Source organism: Rutilus rutilus, assembly GCF_951802725.1.
Source record: "Rutilus rutilus genome assembly, chromosome: 17".
Taxonomy (NCBI): domain Eukaryota; kingdom Metazoa; phylum Chordata; class Actinopteri; order Cypriniformes; family Leuciscidae; genus Rutilus; species Rutilus rutilus.
In genome coordinates, this window is record NC_140230.1 from 33,345,069 (window position 1) to 33,365,206 (window position 20,138).

The window sequence follows — 20,138 nt, forward strand, 5'->3', positions numbered from 1 at the left end:
AGTCCAGAGCAGCGCGCCGCCTAGCGGGACACAACTGATGCTGCATCGGTGTGTACATTGTATTTTATATTTTAATATTATACATGGGTATATCTATTTATTTATTTATTTTTATCATCTAAGTGATTTTAATACAAAAAACTCTCTAGATAAAATAAATAATGTTGATTTGTAAGGGTAAAGGATGTTGCACTGATAGTAATTTTACATAGCATCCAGCAGGTGTCAGTGTTAACCACATGTTGCTGCACATTCTTCTGTTTTACTGTGTATTTAGTCCTTCAGTACATGGAAAAGGCATTTGTATTGATATTTTCTGTAATACAGTAGGCCTATGCAGCTTTACGTTATTTGCGTAAGTGGTTGTATCTACAGATTACTGCCTTATGTTATATGAAGGTCTTGATAAATGTAAACTGTTTTCATATAGACAGACAGACAGACATAGATAAGATAGATGGATGAACCAGACCACACAAACTCTACTACATCAAGAAAAGGTTACATGAACAATCTGTTCTACAAAACTAGTTTTTAGGCATCATACTAGAGTCTAAAGAGACTTTTAATGCAGGAAATAACTTCAAAATAAAATAAATGTCTTTACTTATAAAACACAATGTGATTACACATTATCTACCTACTGTTTCTGGTTGCTGTAAATTACTAATAATTATAACAAGAGTTCTAAAATAAATACACAGAAAATAAGTGAGACAAGATACTTTTTAATAAATCATCCAAACTGTTTTTATACACATTTTATCAAATGTCACTCGTTCGGTGTGATACTGCAATATTTAGCAAATGCATTTTTATCAACAGAGCGCAAAGTGTAAATAATGACTTACAGGATGACTATGACAAAGCTTGTTTAAAGAAAAGCAAACTCTGTTGCAAGTGGACTGGTGTTGTTAGATATGGCCTTTTAATACAAAAAATACTTGGACATCAATTCTGTAGCTGCACATTTGACTGCAATAATTACCTTTCGCCACATTCCACAGTCCCGTTATTAACATAACGTTACAAATAACACAAAGGCAACAACAAATCCAGTGACATTCCCTTCCATTTATTAACCATAATAAGGCACATTAATCCAGAGTAGTGTGATCATTAGGCCCACTAATATTGAAACATACAGTGTACACAGTCTTTCAGTAGTGCTCATTGCTTTTATTTTTGAATATTTAGTTCTAATTATAAAATTGCCCTTTTCTATAACCCCAACAGATGTGCAAGTATAACTAAACATTTCCTATCAGTCACAGAATGTGATGTAAGGCACAGAGTTGCTGAACACTGTCTGCAGACACGCCAAACCCTTCATTTCTTGTCTGTTGTCTGTCCTTTAAGGCACTTTGTCTTGTTTCCTAACCAAAATACATAATAATAATTTCAACAGTTACATATGCAGGCTCATGAGGTTATCAGAGGTCAAAATCGTGAGATGCCAAGGTGCAATTTTTAGGAAAATAATCAGGCATCCATCACCATATATAGAGATGAGACTCAAATAATGGTGACGCCTGCAGCCTGTGATGCATTAAAGGCATAATTCACCTAAACACATACATTCTGTCATGATTTACTCACCCTCATGTTGGTCAGAATTTAGTTCTGTGGGAAATAAAAGCATGAATTTTGAAGATTTTATGTTCATGCATCTGCACGCCATTATGAATGAATGAATATGATGGTTTTATGATGCTTTTTGGCCACTTTGGAGTGTAAATAGCCAAACCAAAAAGTCTCACTTATAACAATTAGGTTTCATAACTACATTATTTAACATGAACTAACAATGAAAAATAGTTTTATTAACATATAATGTTAATTCCAACATCTACCAATACATTTTTAACATTAGTTAATGCACAATGTGAACTTACAACAAACACTCAGAATTTGACTAACATTAACAAATATTAATGAATCGCTCATTGTTAGTTCATTTTAGAAAATGCATTAACTAATGAGACCCTTATTTTGTGTAAGGGTAGGCTATCAGGTTTTTTAGTGACATGAGGGTGAGAAAATTCCATAGGCTAATATTCCTTAAATACTTGTACATAAAGAAACTAGATTCGAGTTAATGAACAGCATCATGTTTGACAAGCTACAGCCTACAGCTCTCTTCTCCGTAATAAATATTAAATACTACAAATAAAATGACGAGAACATAATAAATCACAATAACGGAACAATAAAAAAAGTTTCTTTGGCTGACAGACACGGTAAAAAGTGGCACAGTCACGAATGGTCAGAGGACCAGGTGTTGTCCTGTCGGTATCACTGCATGCGGTCCGTCTGGAGCTGCTGCGGCTGGTACTGAGCGAAGGCTGCCGCCGTGGCCCCGGGCGCGGGAGACGCGAGAGGCTGCTGGACGTAGCCGTAGCCGGCCGCGGAGACGTACCCCGCGGCGGCGGGCGAGGCAGCGTACGGGTACTGGTCGTAAGCGGCGGCGGCGGCAGTGGCGGCGGCGGCGGAGTACTGCGCGTACGCGGCGCCGGTGTAATCCAGGTACGGAGAGGCTGCAGCCGCTGCTGACGCAGCCGACTGCTGGACGTGCGGGATCACCACGCTCGGCTGCATGAACGCCTGCGGGTACACATAGTGAGCAGGAATCCTGAGGGACAGAGAGATGCTGGGATTAAACTGGGAACCGGAAAAGCTGCACTTCAACAGCACAGTGCACTAAAGGGTTATTCAAAGAAATAGGATTGCCACAATAGTAGAGCATGCTGGGAAGGGTCAATGATCAGCTGTCAGTGATTCTATCATTTCACTTTAGAAGATGCAATAAACTTGCAGTATTTTCAGGTATTTTAATGTACCGAAACTCACTGCAGATGCTAAAAATACCAACGGGCCTCATTAATGAAGTACAAGCGTGTATATCATTCATCGAAGCATTTTTTACATTCAATTTACTGCAAGAATTTACGTGAGAGGGTGTATCTACAGATTTCTCCTTTCTATGTTATCTGAAGGTCTTAATAAATTACAGTCTTCATTTATTGTTTTATATATTATTTTTGTTTTGTTATAACCACGAGGGTTTCAGATCCTCAGTCTTAGAATATGAAAATGTGTCATTAAATATTATATTTTTATTATCAAAGACTAAAGTAAACCATTTCAAAATTTTATTGTGAAAATGTTTTATAGAAACGTTTACGCATTTGTGCGGTCATTCCCATCATCCGCATCTAATAAATGATCACATAAATTATGTTTTCTTCATATGTCAGATCAAATATGACATGAAGAAAACATATAAAATCAAGATAAACAGTACAAAACAATATTTTGATTTGATCCATCTGATCTATACTGTTTGCATAGGTAAAATTAAGCAAAAGGTGTGAAAATATTATTGAACTGCATTTAAAATACAAGCTATGAAATCAGTCTTAATAACACAAAAGACATTTCCATCAAAGAATGAAGGATGATTTGAGAGTAGTGGACTAAAGTGATGTCCGGCCTAGGAAAACAGATGTCTTCACCCTTTTTGCAAATATTATTGAAATCAATTGTTTTATTTGTGATAACAATAAAACATGGCAAACTGTGCAGACATATTTTTTGGCTGGACTGAAATTATGAACACATGCAAAAACAAGAGAGAACCAATGAAATATTAATAACAGATTATGTTTAGGGGTTTTTTGCATAGTAAAATAAAACCTGTAGCTGTAGTTTGCCTTTTTTGTCAAATAATTTTGTCAGATAAATACCTTGCTCTTCCCTCATATGTAAAATATAAAAAAAACAAAAATGTTCCTCATATTTTGATGGTTTTTATTAAAGTTGTAAGGTCATTAAAACCAAATGTCCCCTCCGGACATCATATTTGGCCACTACTGTATACAGTATGCTAAGCGAGTTTATTTTCTAAAAGTCTACAGGGACAAACATGCCCATAGTTTCAGATTTATGCCTGTTTTACACGGACATTCGTTCTGCTTGTAATTCATGAATGAGGCCTAATTGGTGAATCACAAATGTATGTCATTAGATAGTGCTGCCGCTACCAAGAGTCCACTGCGCTGACCGTTCAAATGAATGCTCTTGTATTAATTATCATGGCAAACCTATTTCGTTTGCAAACTCAGCATTCAGTCATGAGTCCACGCCCTAATATTGCCTCTCAAATAAAATGCCAGGGTAAAAGTGACTATGGATATCAAAGCATATCGATCAATATCACAGCAGAAAAAAAACACTTTTCAAAACAAATAAAAATAGAGCGACACCAATTCTGCAATCATAAACAGGGTCAATGTTACTGTCAAACCAAACAATATTTAAAAGAAAGAAGAGAAATCCAGTTAACTCACACACGCACACGAAAGAAGAAAAACAAAACACACTTGCGTGCGTTCACACATCACCGCGTCCACTGCACACAAACACAACGCTTGAAGAGTGGAAATCTGCTGCTAAACACACTGAGAAACACCAGATCTAACACATCCTACTTCTGCTTAAAGGGATAGTTCACCCAAAGATCCTGGCATCATTTACTCTCCCTCAAGCTATTCCAGTTTCTTTCTTCTGCTGAACACAAAAGAAGATGCTTTGAAAATGTGTGTAACCAGACAGTTGACTTCCATTGTATTTTTCCCAGTCAGTGGGATCCATCAACTGTTTGGTTACTCATATTCTCCAAAATATCTTCTTTTGTGTTCAGCAGAAGAACTAAACTCACACAGGTTTGGAACAACTTGAGGGTGAACTATGCCTTTAAACTGCGTATTCAGCATCTTTACACTGCATAGGCGGCAAAAAAACAAAGTTGCATTTGAAATGGCATAAAGTATACAGGTAAAATATATTTCACCCCAATAAAAAAAGAAAAAGAAAACATAAAAAAAATGGCATATTTTACATGTTTTGTTTTACAACGGTGACATTATTTTCAACATAATTATGCATTGATGCATCTAGACATCTTTCTTAATAATTCACGTTACTTTTACTGTTTTAAAAGTATTTTTTTATTTTTATTTAAATCCTTATAAATTAAAGGCAGCACAGAAAATACTATGGAAGCTCGTTTCCACCGGGAAATAATTTTTTTTTTTTTTTTTTTTATGTCATAATTCTAACTTTTACTCTAGAATTGCAAGTTTATATCTCTCAATTCGGACTTTACGACTCATAATTTCGAGTTTATATCTCACGATTCTGAGAAAAAGCCAGAATTGTGAGATAGTCACAATTACCATTTTAATTTTTTTATTCCATGGCGGACTTTATTTTATTAATTTATTTCTCACAATTGCGAGTTTATATCTCGCAAACTTTTGACTTGTGAGGAAAAAAAGTCTGAATTGTAAGATAAAAAGTCACAATTACCTTTTTTATTTTTTTAAGGTGGAAAAAAGCAATGATGTTTGAAAATAACAAACAAATAAATATTTTTTGACAAACTAAAAACACAAATAATGTCACAATGCAAAAACTAAGTAAGTAAATAATGTATATGCTCAAAAGTTGATTCTTGTGCACAGCTGTCATTACACAGGACACACACTTAGCTTCAGGACAGTGGCCAGTGCTTTTTTTAGCCAATCAGAAACATTCTTCATCTGTGAATCATTTTCCACATACGAAAAACAAAACAGCGTAAAGTCTGGTGCACACTGCTAATCTAAATGGCTAAAATCGCTTAATTGACCTTTAATTCGACAGTGTAAAGATGCCTGAAGTCATAAATCCTAAAAGCGGAAGGGCTGAGCCACTAGCAGCACTAGACGAATTGCAAAAATAAATCACCTTTAAGACCCGTCCATGTTGCCGGGCAGATTTTATTTTTATTTTTCCATGGCTAAAATGAGTCCTAACCGGCAAGCATGCAAAAACAACAGGTGCTCATGTTAAATCTGGCCATAGATGAGTCTCTAACACACCATTCCTTACTGTCAGTCTCCTGGAGTGACAGGACAGGCTGTGGCGAGGCTATTTTCTGCTGTCCTTGCCATCATAAAACGAGAGCATGAGCAACGTTATCAGCAACACATGGCCCAACACTTTAACCCAGTCCTGAACCCTTCATTACCAGCGGCCTGTGAACACACACGCATTACTGCACACTATAACGTGTGTAAAGGCGAAACGGTCCATTGTAAACGAATTAGATGCAGTAACGACTGGCCAGTTCTTTCAATGTACTTAATTATACTGATACTCATTTTACTACATGATTTGCATGTAGTGTAACATTTTACAATAAGGTCACTTCAGATGAACTAACATTAACTAACAATGAGCAATACATTTGTTACAGTATTTATTAATCTTGGTTGACGTTAGTTAAATCAAAATACAACTGTTCATAGTTAGCTCATGTCAGCTCAGGTCCATTCAATTACATTAACAGATACTTTATTGATTTTCATAAAGTATTAGTAAATGTTCGAATTAACCAATGAATTCTTTAAAAATATTTGTATTGTTAGTTCATGTTAACAAATGGAACCTTATTGTAAATTGATCCCGCACATATAACCATTTTCCTGTTAATGAACTGAATGATTCGTACGCATGCAGAAATTTCGATTAGGTGCGATTTAATACAACATATAATTATAAATGTGGTGTAAAACTCAACCTAATTCCGAGCATGTCGTTGTTAAAAATACCCCTGTTACTAAGCTGCGCCGGCAACTTTCTTACTACGGGGGTTAGCCTAGGGGTTAGGGCTAATTTAAGGTACTTTGTAAATCACAGGATCTTGTGTCTCTGAACACCTGTTGTCTCGTGGCCACTCTGAATGTCGTTGTGTTCCAAACTAAAGTGCAGCTGTTCTCTTTGGTTCAGTCCTCTGAGGGATATATATGTTCTCCTTGATCGGTACGAGCTGACTGAATCTTCCTAGATTAGAAGGACAGAAGTAACTGTGTACTGGATCGGTCAGTAGTGCAATACAGTGGAATACTGTGGTTTCTTAGGCCTCAAATATTCTTTACACGAGTACATGAACACACTTTTAACTACGCAAACTCTACATCACGTGTTATTGCATTCTTAAATGCATAACATATGTGACTCTGGATCCCAAAACCAGTCACAAGTCGCACGGGTATATTTGTGGCAATAGCCAACAATACATTGTATGGGTCAAAATTATAGATTTTTGTTTTATGCCAAAAATCATTAGAATATTAAGTAAAGATCAGGTTCCATGAAGATATTTTGTAAATTTCCTACCGTAAATATATAAAAAACATTTATTTTTGTGAGTGAATGCAGCACAATCGCGAACATAAATGGACAACTTTAAAGGAGATTTTCTCAATGTTTCGTTTTTTTTGCACCCTCAGATTCCAGATCTCGGCCAAATATTGTTGTATCCCAATGGAAAGCTCATTTATTCAGCTTTCAGATGATGTATAAATCTCAATAATAATAAAAAAATGACCCATGTGACTGGTTTTGTGGTCCAGGACCACATATGTGTTGCATTCTAAGGATTGCTTTAATAATAACAACAATAATACATTTTATGTATCGATTGCTTTTTAAGGTACTCAAAGTCAGTTTTCAAGAGATAAAACTGAAAAAAAAGTACGTTTGTTGCAGCTACCTGAAGAATAATATATCTGGTTTAATAATGGTTTAAGTACTGCTGTTAGATGTTACCACAGTAATCTACTTTTTAAGGCAGTATCGCATACATCCATTGCAGAGAAGGTAATTTTAAAGCGCATTGCGAAGGAGTGAAAGAAATGTCAATTATAAATAAAGTAGTGGCCAAAAGTGTTTTTAATAACCCTACAAGTTTGATTAAACCATCAAAATATGAAGAAAATATTGATCTTAAAAACCATACATTGACTACAACATAATCAGTTTTTAATATTTCGTTGGTTCTCTCTTGTTTTTGCTTACGTTCATAGTTTCTGTGTATGGCAGCCTGGCCAAAAATGATGTCGGCACAATTTGGCATGTTTCATTGCGTTATCACAAATACAACGATTGACTCCCAAGCACAACTACACAACATGATTACAATATCTTTCATAATATTTAAAGAAAGTGTGAAGATGTCGACTTTCCTTGGCTGGACATCACTTTTGGCCACTACCATATACTTAATAATAAGTACGAGATAATATTTGTTTTTGTTGTGTAGTCTATGCTTATTAGAATATCTATTAAAATCAATTGAATGTCCAGTTATCCACTATTTGAAAGAAACAGAATTGGCGCTAATGCTTCTGGCCTTAGCCGATACAGAATGAATACAGAATTCAATTATTTCACAAAAAGGTTTAGGGAAAAGTGAATGTAAGGGGAAAAGACAAACGATTAATTAGTCAAATAAAAGAACGGAGACACATGAGATACACTGCAACATGCAAGCCATGAGTTGTTTTGAGGGTGCGCCAGTCAAGAAAGACAAACTTTGACCCCTTCAACAACAGAACACTGAAACGTCTGTTCAAGTGAATAAAAAAAAATCAGTAAGAACAAGCTGTGCACAATCATCAAGAAAACGGAAAAAGGCGTTCCCAGCACCCCAAGACAAAGATACGACCGTCTCCCCGAATCCCCACGTCCTGCTATACACTCATTTCTATTAAAAGCACACGGTTTAGCTATGAAAACCACTTCAGACAGGTCCAAATGCACACAAAAGCTACTCTCCAAAAAACAACAACGTCCATGCAAGCTAATCACCATTTGAGAGTGTACGTGTTTGAGTCTACTGGTAGAGCTTATGAATTCTGACTTTGTTCAGCTCGTTCACCTCTTAGGTTACGTTAACCGAAAGAGAGCCTGTCAGATCAGAGAGAGACACATTACATTGAGTCACGCTGGAAAGAGGAAGTGACAGACGTAGACTTTTCAGGAGTTGACAACAGTGCAAATAAAACCACACAACAACCACAAAGATAAAAAGCACACGCACACACCTCATAACCTGGCGGAAAGGGGGAGGATACAGTAATGGGGAATGCTCATCCTCACTATCTCTATGACACAAGGAGAACAACAGGAATTCATCATCAAAAATGCACAGAAATCAACATAATTATACTTCACAGAATATTGCAACATGTAGGAATATGATATTGTTGATCATCACACATTTATCTTTAAAGGTGACGTGTGTTATGTTCGAGTATCACCAAAAGGAATTGCAAAAATATTTTCCAGACATCTATAAATAATGCTATTGGGTCAAGCTAACAAAAATGGATTCTAAGAATGTTTTGCTAAGTCATGAATGTTCCCTGAACTTTCACAATGTCCAGTTTTTTTTCTTGGTTATACGAATGTTAAGGAAACATTCCATTTTAGAATTTTGCAAACATTAATGTTACTTTTGAATCTGAAACAATTTGTTAAAAATGTTAGACAAAAGTCCAACTAAAATGTTTTCGAAACAAAAACTCTCCATGAACAAGTTTTGTACTAATGTTTTGAGACCATGTAACTCTGAACAAATGTTCTATTAACGTTACTGTCATAACTTTCTGATTGTTCATAATCATAACTGTGAACTTTCAGAACGTTGGAAAAACGCCAAAGTTCTGAGAACGTTTGCCTTTAAGCTTGGGTGTGTCGTGATGCTCAAATAAACAGATCATTCTATGAACTATTTACTTAGGAGTGACTCTTACGGTGTGATACAAGAAATCATTTAAAAGCAAAGAAGAAAAAAAAAAGGAAAAAAATATCACACACACATCACCTTTAAAGAAAGTCAATGGTACACATTTGTCTAAGATGACAAAATGCTGCTTTTCCCATATCATACTTTTACATAAGAGAATGTAGATAAATGAGAGAAGGCCTAAAACTAATCAAACTACAAAAAAAATATATATAGTCATTAATAGTCTTGTCACGCTTACCCATAAGGCCGTTGGATAAATGTGGGGTGTATCTGAGGGACACCAAATGAAAATCCTGTAGAGAAAGACAACCTTATTGCACTACATTTTATTGAATCCAAGAACATTCATATTAACTTATATGTATCAAGTAATATTTTGTATTTTTCTTTATTGCATTTGACAAATAATTCTGTGACAATTATATAAGCATTACTGTATTCACTATAGGGCTGCACAATATATCGAAATTATCGAAATATTCAAATGTATATATCGCGATATGCATATCCCAACAGCTTGCAATATCTGGGGTTATGAACAAAAGACAAAGAGAAAATCACTCACTGCTCTTGGCTGAATAACTTTTGTAGCTTTAATAAGAATCAGTATATTTTTTATTCATACAGTGAAAACTAAGCAGTGTTTTATTTTTACATCTGATTATTCAGTTTCTGTTGTTAAATAAACCTAATGTAGACCTGAAACCCTAAACCCCGTGGTTTACACTGATGTTGAAATAACACAGTAAAACACTGATGTTCACTTTCAGAAGTTTAGGGATGTTTTCTTGTTACAAAAAGAATGTGAAACACATGCAGGTTATATATATATATATATATATATATATATATATATATATATATATATATATATATAATTTTTTTAAACACACTTTAAGCATTATTGTATCGCATATCGAAAATCACATTATTTAATGAGTTTTAAATTTTAAGTTTTAAATAAATTTTCTTCAATATCGTGCAGCCCTAATTCACTATGTAATCTCAGTTTACACATAAAGGATTTTTCTTATTTAGAAGCCACAGTGTGATGCCCTGTGCCATGCAGCTTGTCTTTATTGCATGGTTTCTGATACTCTGCATTAATCCGCCAACAGCGTGAAGCTTCCGGTCACCCTCTTACCTGGCTGCATGATCCGTGGCTTGGCCCCCAGGTACGCCAGGTTAACGTTGGCTTTTCTACCGTCTATGATGGGGTTTGGGTCCTTACAGGCTCGTTCTGCTGCCGCTCGATCAGCCATCGTCACCTACACACACATGAAAAGAGGAACACACAGATACATGCAGCGTTTTCAATGATGTTCAATGTGTATGGGATGAGTTGAGAGTTTAATATTAGAAGTGATTGTTGGGCAAGTTTCTCAAAAAAAATAATAATAATAATTACTAGCTACTAATTACATCTTCAACAGAGTAATTAGATTAATGTACTCTCTAAAAAGTACTGCATTACTATTCACTTTATAAATCCCTCATCAATCTCGACCAGTTGACCAATACAAGGACAGACATGAAACTACTCTTTTAATTCTTTCAAATATATAATATAAAACTGCATAAATTGTTCTTGAGTATTTAAAGGGAGATGGTTACATTAAAAACGTACATTTTATCATTACATATTGATGTTAAATCAAAGTTAAATGTTTTTATATAGAATTGTTCTATTGTCTATACAGTTCATCAGAAGTAACTGTAATTAAATTACAGAAACATTAATAAGTAATCCCTTACTTTACTTTTTCAAAGGAAAAGTAATGAATTACACCAAACACTGACTGCAAGTAAATCTAGACAGACAGACAACTTACAAAACCATAGCCTCTGGATTTTCCAGTTTGTCTGTCAGTAATGACAACAGCTTCCTCGATTTCTCCAAACACTTCAAAGTATTTTCTGAGGCTGGAGTCGGTGGTGTGATAGGGAAGACCTCCGACGAAGATCTTGGTGTATGTGGTGTCCTTCTGAGAGCTGTGCATCCTCACGAGTCACGACGGGGCGCGCGCAGTTCAGCGAAACAAACAAACAAACAAACAGTGCACAAGTTTCACTACGACTGGTTAAATAAATATCAACTCGTATTCTTGGAAGGTAGCAGTAACAGAGGTATGTGACAGCGCAAATGATTTGATACGAGGTAGAACAAACCACAGCAAACAAGTGCGTCTGTCAGGAGAGGGAACTTAACAACATGCCATTTGGTTTTGGTGGCTCTCACTCACACGCGGACAAACTCCGCCCATTAACACTTTCACCCCGCCCACGATCAACCTTAACCACGCCCACCATTAAGGAATCTCTCCTGTTCCCTGACTGAGGCGACTTTCTTGCTTACTCACTTTCACGTGACTAATGATTTTGTAGTTTAAATTTCAGAATATTTTGAGTGCCTGTTGGCTGTTGCCAGTCCAAATGATCGTATTTTAACTGCAGCAATCATGTAATGCTTTGTCCCTCTTTAATAATGATTTGAAGGAAGGGTTTACCAATCAACAAACAAACAAATTGTCAGCATGTATGCTATTTTTATTCTCTGTGCTCGGTGCTAAAACATTAGAGGTAACTTTGTAGTTAGTATGTAGGCCATGGGTTTAATTCCCCAAATATAGCGTGAGCTCCTTTAGATAAGAGCATCTGGCAAATGCATAAATGTATGTTGTATTTAAGTCCTTTACAGTATTCAGAGATTCTATTGCAGATGTTCACTGCTTCAATCTGACACAGTGACCTAGTGACCCAGGAACTTAACATGATAATGCAGGTCAAAGTTCAGACTCAGTTACACAACCTAATTCTTGTGAAGAAGAGATCAAATCAGCCAGCCAGAACACAAGAATTAGTACAACAATACTCTTGCCGAAATGCACACCTTGGTAGCATTTACTGTACTTTGTGTGATTGGGTTGCAAGGGTCTAAACCTTAATTCTGATGTTCTGAATTTAGTTTTGCAAAGTTACAATGTCTTTTTTTTCTTTTTCTGGTGAAACTACATCTTGGTTGAAGATTAAAGGTGTAAAAAATACAAGATAATCAGTAAATAATTGTAGGGGTTGAGGTTTTGGATTTCAAATGTAACAAAATACAGCAACAAAGGCAGAGAAACATTGGTTGCTATATTTTGCTATAAAATGTATTTAAATTAATAGTTCAGAGGAACAAACCTCTCAAATCAAATAAAAAACAACCAATAATATGTCGTGCAAATGAAGAACACACAAAAAACAAGCATTTGTAAACGTTCTGTAATCTACAACATTTTTTTGTACCAGCATCTGCAGAGATACAATATAAATACAATTCTGTACATTTTATAATATTGTAAATACTATGTTCATACATTTTATGTACAGCTCCTTGTCAAGGAGAGCAGCTTTGTTTTCTTTTAAGTAAGGTCTTGGGTTTTTATTTAACCGTCTCCAATGACAGCAATAGTATTCACTTCTTATGAGATCCACAGTTCTTTAGGTAAAACAGAGCAATAATAACAGTACTGGTCATGGCACTAAACATACAAGCATTATTCAGGCTATGTCCCATTCCCCGATGTTGCCCGTCTCCCATTTATACCTATAAAAAAAACATTAATATTGGCTTTAGTATCACAAACTAATAAAATCTTTCTTGACAGTCAAACACACATGGATTTAAATGCTCGAAAGCTTCATTATTAGGCGGGTAAAAACCTAGAAGTCGATTATCTAAAAAGTCCCCGTTCATGTGGGGCTTGTGTCAGTACTTTAGGGCATTTCTAGTCTATAGCCGATACAAAGCAGATCAGATTATCGACATTTTGCAATAATACCGGCAAGGGTCTGATAAAGAAAACAAGGTGCTCTCCGCATCAGGTGACAACAAGAGTTAGTCACTTCTGTCAACCTCCTGAGAAGCGTCATATCAGTATCTGAGAATGCGTAAAAATTCGTGCATTATGTAACTTAATGTGCATCCAGGATAAGTTACTCCAGTGCAAGCGTTCAGACAGCTTTGTTAATAGAAATATTGGCAGTCCTTCAACAGTTACAGTACTCAACAAGCCAATTACACAACAGAGTACGAGCAACAGGCTTGGCGTCCGTTCAAAATACCATTAAACTCGAAAAAAAATCAACCACATTTTTGAATATCCGATGGTCATGTGGTCTTCTAACCAGAAAAATGGCACTTAGCATATTAGCATAAATCGGTCGAACAAATACAAGCATAAAACACATGTTGCCAAAGTAAGTTTGCACAGCAGATTTGAAAGGCTATGTCTTTGGTAATACCTGATATAATCAAACAAACAAAAATGTTCATAAACAGTAGTACATTCTTACCTAGAACAGACATCCAAATCTCAAACTCACTCAAAGTATATTTTTTTTGTTAGGCATTGTTTGATTAATACATTTAGTCATATAAGAAGTGGTGAAGAATTAATGAAGATGGAAATTAGTATTTCAGCTATATCAAAGCTAACATGATATATAAAACGTGTTTGTGCAACTGTGCAACTCTCGACATTCAAAGATGATACTGAAATAAGCCTATAACTTCAGCACAACACACACAGGTAGTGTTTATTGCCACGGAATAAGAGGAATCAATAAATCTCTGATGTGACAAACAAATCAGAAGGATGGATTCTGTTAGCACTCGGTTTGTCCAGGCGGTTGCTGGTGCTGGTGTCGAAGAGATCGTCTACCAACTATTGGGTCAATGTCCTGCCCCTACTGGAGCACAGATTGAGGTTCGGTGTCTATGGACTGAGGCCCTCGAGTCAAACAGGATGGCTTCACGAAGACGCCATGACCTGTGGCACACCGGAAATACACCCTTCCCTGGACCGTACCGTTGTGCTTGCCTTTGGAAGGATGAGAAAGGTCTAAGGTTAAAAGGATATTGAGTTGAGATTCAATTCAAGGTTACAAGGATCTTGACTTGAGAGTAATTTCACTTACCTACAGCAAGGTCCAACTCCACTCCAACCCAGATGCCTTTGGCAAACTCCACCCCTCCAACATAATGCACCATCCCACTGCGTTTGCCCACCCACACTTGCTCACCGGGGGCCATCCAGTCCGGCAACTGAGCAACTGGTGTGTTCTCGTCCTCGCTGGAGTCCACCGAGAGCTCTGCATCCTCGAAGAACTCAAGTCCTCGAGATTCTTCCAGCTCTGGGTTGGCGTGAGGTACAGGAACACTGGGAGACTCTTTTCCATTGTGGAGATGGCACTGGGACGGATGATCCACGTCTTGCGTTTTGGCTGGGGGAATTGATTCTGCCTTCAAACTAAAGTTACAGAGGTCGTCTACCCCTAAACCTTCATCTGCACCCTTAAAGTCTGTGAACTCTTGGCTGACGCTCAGGATGCATTTGTGGGGAAGCGAAGGGGAACAGTCCTGGTCGGTGCAAAGACGGGAACAGTGCTGAGTGGGAACGGTCTGGGCTGGATAGGATGATAGTGAGGGAACGGTCTCGGTTCCCAAGGCACTTCTGGAAGGATGCAACCCTCTTCCGTGCTCCTGAGGGTCTGCGGCTTCTCTGTTGTTGAGCTGGTCGCAACTATCGCTGCCGCTGAAGAGCACATCGGACAGCGTGGCATTTGAGGCACTGTGGGAGAAATAGCCGCTTGTGCAGCTGCTGACCGTGGGACTACGGGACACTTCTTTATCCGCAACCCGTGTTCCCGATAACACCCCGATCCCAGGCGCCAACTCCCCCTGCACGCATACAGTCCCCCCCTGGGTCTCAAGACTGGCGTTGTACACCTCAAAGTTCGCAAACTTCTCTGGGATGTAAGGCTTGAAGTTTTGGAGCTCCAGAGACCCGAGACCTGGAATACTAGAACGGGTGAAGGCTGAATCCATGTTGGGATCCTCCTCCTCTGAATCCTGACAAATCATCAATGAACAGACATGAAACCAAACAGCAAAGCAGTGATCAGGAGGGACGCTACTGCCCCCTTGTGATGAAACCCTGAAGCACATTAGCTACTTTCTATATTACGACTTTGTGTTTACAACACTGGATCTACACTTGATGTGTAGGCTAGTCGCTGATCATGGCCAACAGAGGGCGCAACAGGATAATAAATCTTTGAAGTCCACTTTTACACTTCGTTTCCAAAGACATAACTAAATGCATACTCTGAGAGCGCTCCACAAGATATGTTTGATTATACCTTATGGATGCTAAAAATGTATTGAGTGAATGCACGTTTTAAACAGCTTATTTTACACGCAAGTTAATCGCTGTTCTAAACTAATGCGCTGCTGCATTGTAACGCACACACCTCCAGACAGTTGCTCGCACATCACGTGCAGATCGCGAGCACATAAACATTCAGTAGTGCAGAAATGTATTGTCAACACTGTTCTGTGATTTATTAATAAAATAGCTTTGAAACTGAAAAGTTTTAACAAATATTTCATATCAACAAAACCCCACTATTAGTAGAGACGCTGCCATGTGCAATTCACACGCAATCACTCTCTCACTAATGCATTCATATCAATATAATCTTTACTGTGCTACTGGATCTGTATCTGATTTAGAATGAGCAGAAATCTATGAGAAATGTAACGACCCAAAGACAAAAGAACTGATAAAAATAAGCTGTTATGAAGGAGCAATAGCCTTGTGGGCAGAGCTGTGTCATATGCCATCTGTGCACAAGAAAACCTCAGCTCGAGGTTCAGGCTTATGTGTTCATTAATGACATCATCAGCGACTAGTTAACATCAACTCAAACTTTAATCACATAAATGTCTACTTAAAAAAATCAGAAGTCGTTCGTCCCCTAACACACCCACACACGAGTAGTGTAGACAACTCTGTAGACTATAAAAGGACCGATCTTGTTTTGTCAGTGCACACTGTTCACATCTGGTGTAGACAAGGTGTAAACAGAGTTTATTTACTTTGTAACTAGCAATGTGATATGTGAAGTGCTGCAGTCAGTGAGTTAAACACAAGCTGAGGGATTCATGCACACACTCAATGAGATGCAAATAATGCTGGGATGATAATGATGACAATGAGGCGGCAGCATCATAAGCTTCACTCAAACAGAAACAGTTTTAAAGGGATGAAATGCAGAAATCCAACCTTCCTGGACGCATGTAATGATGTAATGAATTTTTGGTTCTGAGACCTCAGGAAGTTTGAGAGTGCAAGACAGGCCCGGTCTCTCAGTTTCAAGTTGTGTTATACATGTGTTCATGTTCAGTTCAGGTTAATATACTGCAAAAAACTTCTTTTTTTTCAGTACAAATATGGCATTCTTAAATCAAGATACATTTACTTGAGAAGCAAAATGACATATTTTCTGTATAAGTTTAAGAAAAATATCTGCCAATAAGGTAAGAAAAAATAATCTTGTTTCACCTTTGAATTAAGTTTATTTTTCATACCCTATTGGCAGATATTTGTGCTTGTTTAAAGCTGAAACTCACTTAATATTGATTCATTTTTCAGAAAATAAGACTTAATATCCAAAGTAAATTTATCTTGATTTAAGAATGTTTAGATGTTGACAATGAGACAAAAATACTAAGTAAGAAAATCAATTATTTAAGGGAAATATTAAGGTTCTGCATATGTGGGATTCCGTCAATTACTTGTCAATAAGTGCAATAATTATGCGAAAATAAGTTATATATATAACGTTAATTTAAATATATATTATATAAGTAATAATTATATAAAATTATATATTTTTAATTAAATTATGCTTAGCATATTAACAAATTAGCTTGAAAAGTGTTTGAAATTTCAAAAATATAAGACACCAATATACAAACAAAAGAGTTTTGCTTTTCATTGTCTTGGACATTTGTTATTGACTGTTATATAATATACGGACTGAAGATGATTTGACGGCACACCACAGATGTTGTAAAAAACCCAGAGTATTCCTGTGTTTTAACAGGGCCCTGGCTAGTAGTATTAATTAGTATGCGTGTGCACGCAAGTCCAGGTAGTGACATGCATCAGACTGGTTATGCGTGTGTTCACTTACAGCAGCGTGTGGCAGTGTGTGAGTGAGATCAGTGCTGAGTCTGGGCTGTCTGTGATTGGCCCTGCTGCAGATGATGTCACTGCTGCTGTGGCCCTCGCTCTGAGCCCTGGGTCTGGACCAGGGGCCGGTGAGGCCCGACACGCTGCTCTCCACAAACCAACGCATGCTCTGCAATCAGGTGACAATAGCACACTTCACACAGGCCATGCAGCACAGCGAACACTCACACAGGCTGTTGAGTTAGACACCTAATCACATGTGAGGCAAGCGAGTGCACATGCACCGGATGAGGTCATCAGCCATAGAATCAGGAGAAGTAAAGGAATAGTTCACACAAAAGCTCATGACATTACTTTTTTTTTTCTTTTTCAATGAACACAAAATCAGATGTTTTGTATTATGTCAGAGCTGCTCTTTTCCACACATTGCTAGTGGATTGTGACTTAAATATCACACGAGTCATAGACGACTGACACTTCTGTCAGTATAAATCAGGGTTATTATTATTGTTAATTAAACCTATTATTTAAATAAAGCTGCAATAAAATAAAAATAAAATAAATATTAGATGAAAACTTTCAGTTAGATGCCAAGGCAACATCTCATATTTTCGTTTAGTTCAAGTTAAGCACAAAAATTAATAAATGGAAATTAATAAAAATGAACATAAACTGAAAAAAAAAACAGAAAGAAAAAAAGAAACCCCTTTGAAGCATAGGATCACACCGGAGTGATCACTCTAGGCCAAAGACTGTAGAAAAAGATGGATGACATGTCTCCACTTCCTTCAACTGCAGAAAAATGAAGCCAAAATATCCCAGAAACAGTTGTTGCCGATTACATCATTCGTTATCGGTTAGTAGAGTTTACTGCAGAACAACTCATTATGTCGATGTGAAATAAACAGTTATGGAAATGTAGAAATTAAAGTTAAAGCTCCCATCTCCTCCCCAAAAAAGTCCATTGGTGCCTCAGTGAGTCAATCTCAGCTGTCAATCATGATGTCACACTCCTGTTTTTATAGCATCAAATAACTAACTAAAATCAAACTTATTTAGAAAAAATTAACACTTGAACTTACACCAGCGTGATAAAAACTACCTAAAAAATGACAGAACCCATCTTTGGCAAAAAATGTATAAGTGTAATTTGATTGTTTAGTTTAGTCTCACGTCCAATTAGATTACATGGAGAGGGCGGGGTTTATGACCTAGACTGGATCCAGCACCAGGGGGCGATCGAAAGGATTTGGCTTCACTTTTCAGGACGTGTGGCACACTTGCTCTAGGCTGTTCACTTGAGCGTACGATGACTGCATCCGAAATCGCATACTATACACTAGGCGAAAAACAGTATGTGACAAAAGAAGTATGTCTGAATTTACAGTACTCTTAAAAGACTAGGCAAAAAGTACCTGTATGATCTACTACTTCAGGCGTGATTCTTATGTGCGCATATGATGGACGCTTTACTATCCCATGAGGCCACGGGAGAGTATGTGTGAATAGCGGTGACACGACGCTGGTAGATCATGTGATAAGGGCAACACGGCGAATGGATTACATTCAAACTACACATATTCATACTAGATAGAACATACTTTTTTAGCCGTCGTGAATTACCTATTCAAAATAAGTACCTACTCAAGAATATGTGATTTCGGACGCAGCCGATCACACTCCGGTGTGATTAGAACGTTTAAGTGGGTCATGTGATCAACTGCTAAATTAAAATGTGCTTTCGCATTCAGCGTTTATCATATAACAACTATTATAAATATAATTTTAGATTTCAGACATTTGAATACACACAAATACTAGCAAAAAAGAAAAACATTTATAGTTTGTAAAATATACAATGATGTCTATGTAAGCGGAAATAACAATCCTTTCAAATAGAATTTGATGACGTGTTTTAGTTGGTTTATAGATCAACTAACATGATCATTATAAAGGTGTTTAAATGACAAAACACATTCACTTACATTTATTTGACGATCGGAATACCTGATATTTTATAATATAGTTTTCAAGTTTGTGAGTATTTTGAATAGAATATGAAAATATAATGAGTAAATAAAAGCAATAGATCAGTCATCCAGCACTAATGTGGCTGCGGGGTGTCAAGTAACAAGCATGAGGCGTTGCCGTGGAAATAATGTTATATTTTCTAATTATAACAGTCGCCTTAAAAAACTCATGCTGGGTACTCAGCTAGAATATGTTAAACTTATGTGTAAAAGGGTTAAAAAAAATTATAAAAATGACAAAAGCACAGTACTACATTTCTAAAAATTAGACAAAAATTTAAACGACAATTGAAAATATAAAAACAAAAGCTAATTATTTATAATAGTATATAAATAATATTAAAATAACTGGTATAAATCGCTATACACTTTCCTTGCATGGAAGAGCAGCATCTATTTTTGTGTTTCATTTGGAAAAGTAAATAATTGGAACGACATGAGGGA

General features: G+C 36.8%; 2 protein-coding genes across 7 annotated transcripts in view; both read right to left on the minus strand.

The window, feature by feature from the left end:
* Positions 1-709: 709 nt before the first annotated feature.
* On the minus strand, positions 710-11,881 carry rbm24b (RNA binding motif protein 24b). 2 transcript variants are annotated; one of them, XM_084386203.1, is made up of 5 exons: positions 11,473-11,881; positions 10,785-10,908; positions 9,879-9,933; positions 8,934-8,993; positions 710-2,632 (listed from the first exon to the last, which is right to left on the minus strand). In XM_084386203.1, the coding sequence occupies exons 1-5, from the start codon at positions 11,638-11,640 to the stop codon at positions 2,296-2,298; spliced, it is 744 nt and encodes a 247-aa protein (XP_084242329.1). In that variant the 5' UTR covers positions 11,641-11,881; the 3' UTR covers positions 710-2,295. The 2 variants fall into 2 exon arrangements, with proteins under 2 accessions (XP_084242329.1, XP_084242330.1); XM_084386204.1 differs by lacking the exon at positions 8,934-8,993 and having other exon boundaries at positions 716-2,632; positions 11,473-11,863.
* Positions 11,882-12,586: 705 nt separating this feature from the next.
* kif13a (kinesin family member 13A) overlaps positions 12,587-20,138 on the minus strand; it is a 70,540-nt gene continuing 62,988 nt past the window's right edge. For 2 of the 5 annotated variants that reach the window (XM_084386191.1, XM_084386189.1), the window contains 3 exons: positions 17,666-17,833; positions 14,603-15,536; positions 12,587-14,526 (listed from right to left, as the gene is read on the minus strand). In XM_084386191.1, the coding sequence (XP_084242317.1) occupies positions 14,372-14,526; positions 14,603-15,536; positions 17,666-17,833 (1,257 nt within the window). In that variant the 3' untranslated portion in view covers positions 12,587-14,371. The remainder of the gene's footprint in view (positions 14,527-14,602; positions 15,537-17,665; positions 17,834-20,138) is intronic. The other 3 variants (XM_084386190.1, XM_084386192.1, XM_084386193.1) reach the window with 3 other exon arrangements.

Excerpts from the sequence above, each read along its gene's own strand:
- rbm24b (XM_084386203.1), bottom strand. The coding sequence starts at position 11,640 with ATGCACAGCTCTCAGAAGGACACCACATACACCAAGATCTTCGTCGGA. Across the intron at positions 8,994-9,878 it reads TTTATCCAACGGCCTTATGG|AGATAGTGAGGATGAGCATT; the intron begins GTAAGCGTGACA and ends CTTGTGTCATAG. Across the intron at positions 2,633-8,933 it reads CCTTTCCGCCAGGTTATGAG|GATTCCTGCTCACTATGTGT; the intron begins GTGTGTGCGTGT and ends TCTGTCCCTCAG.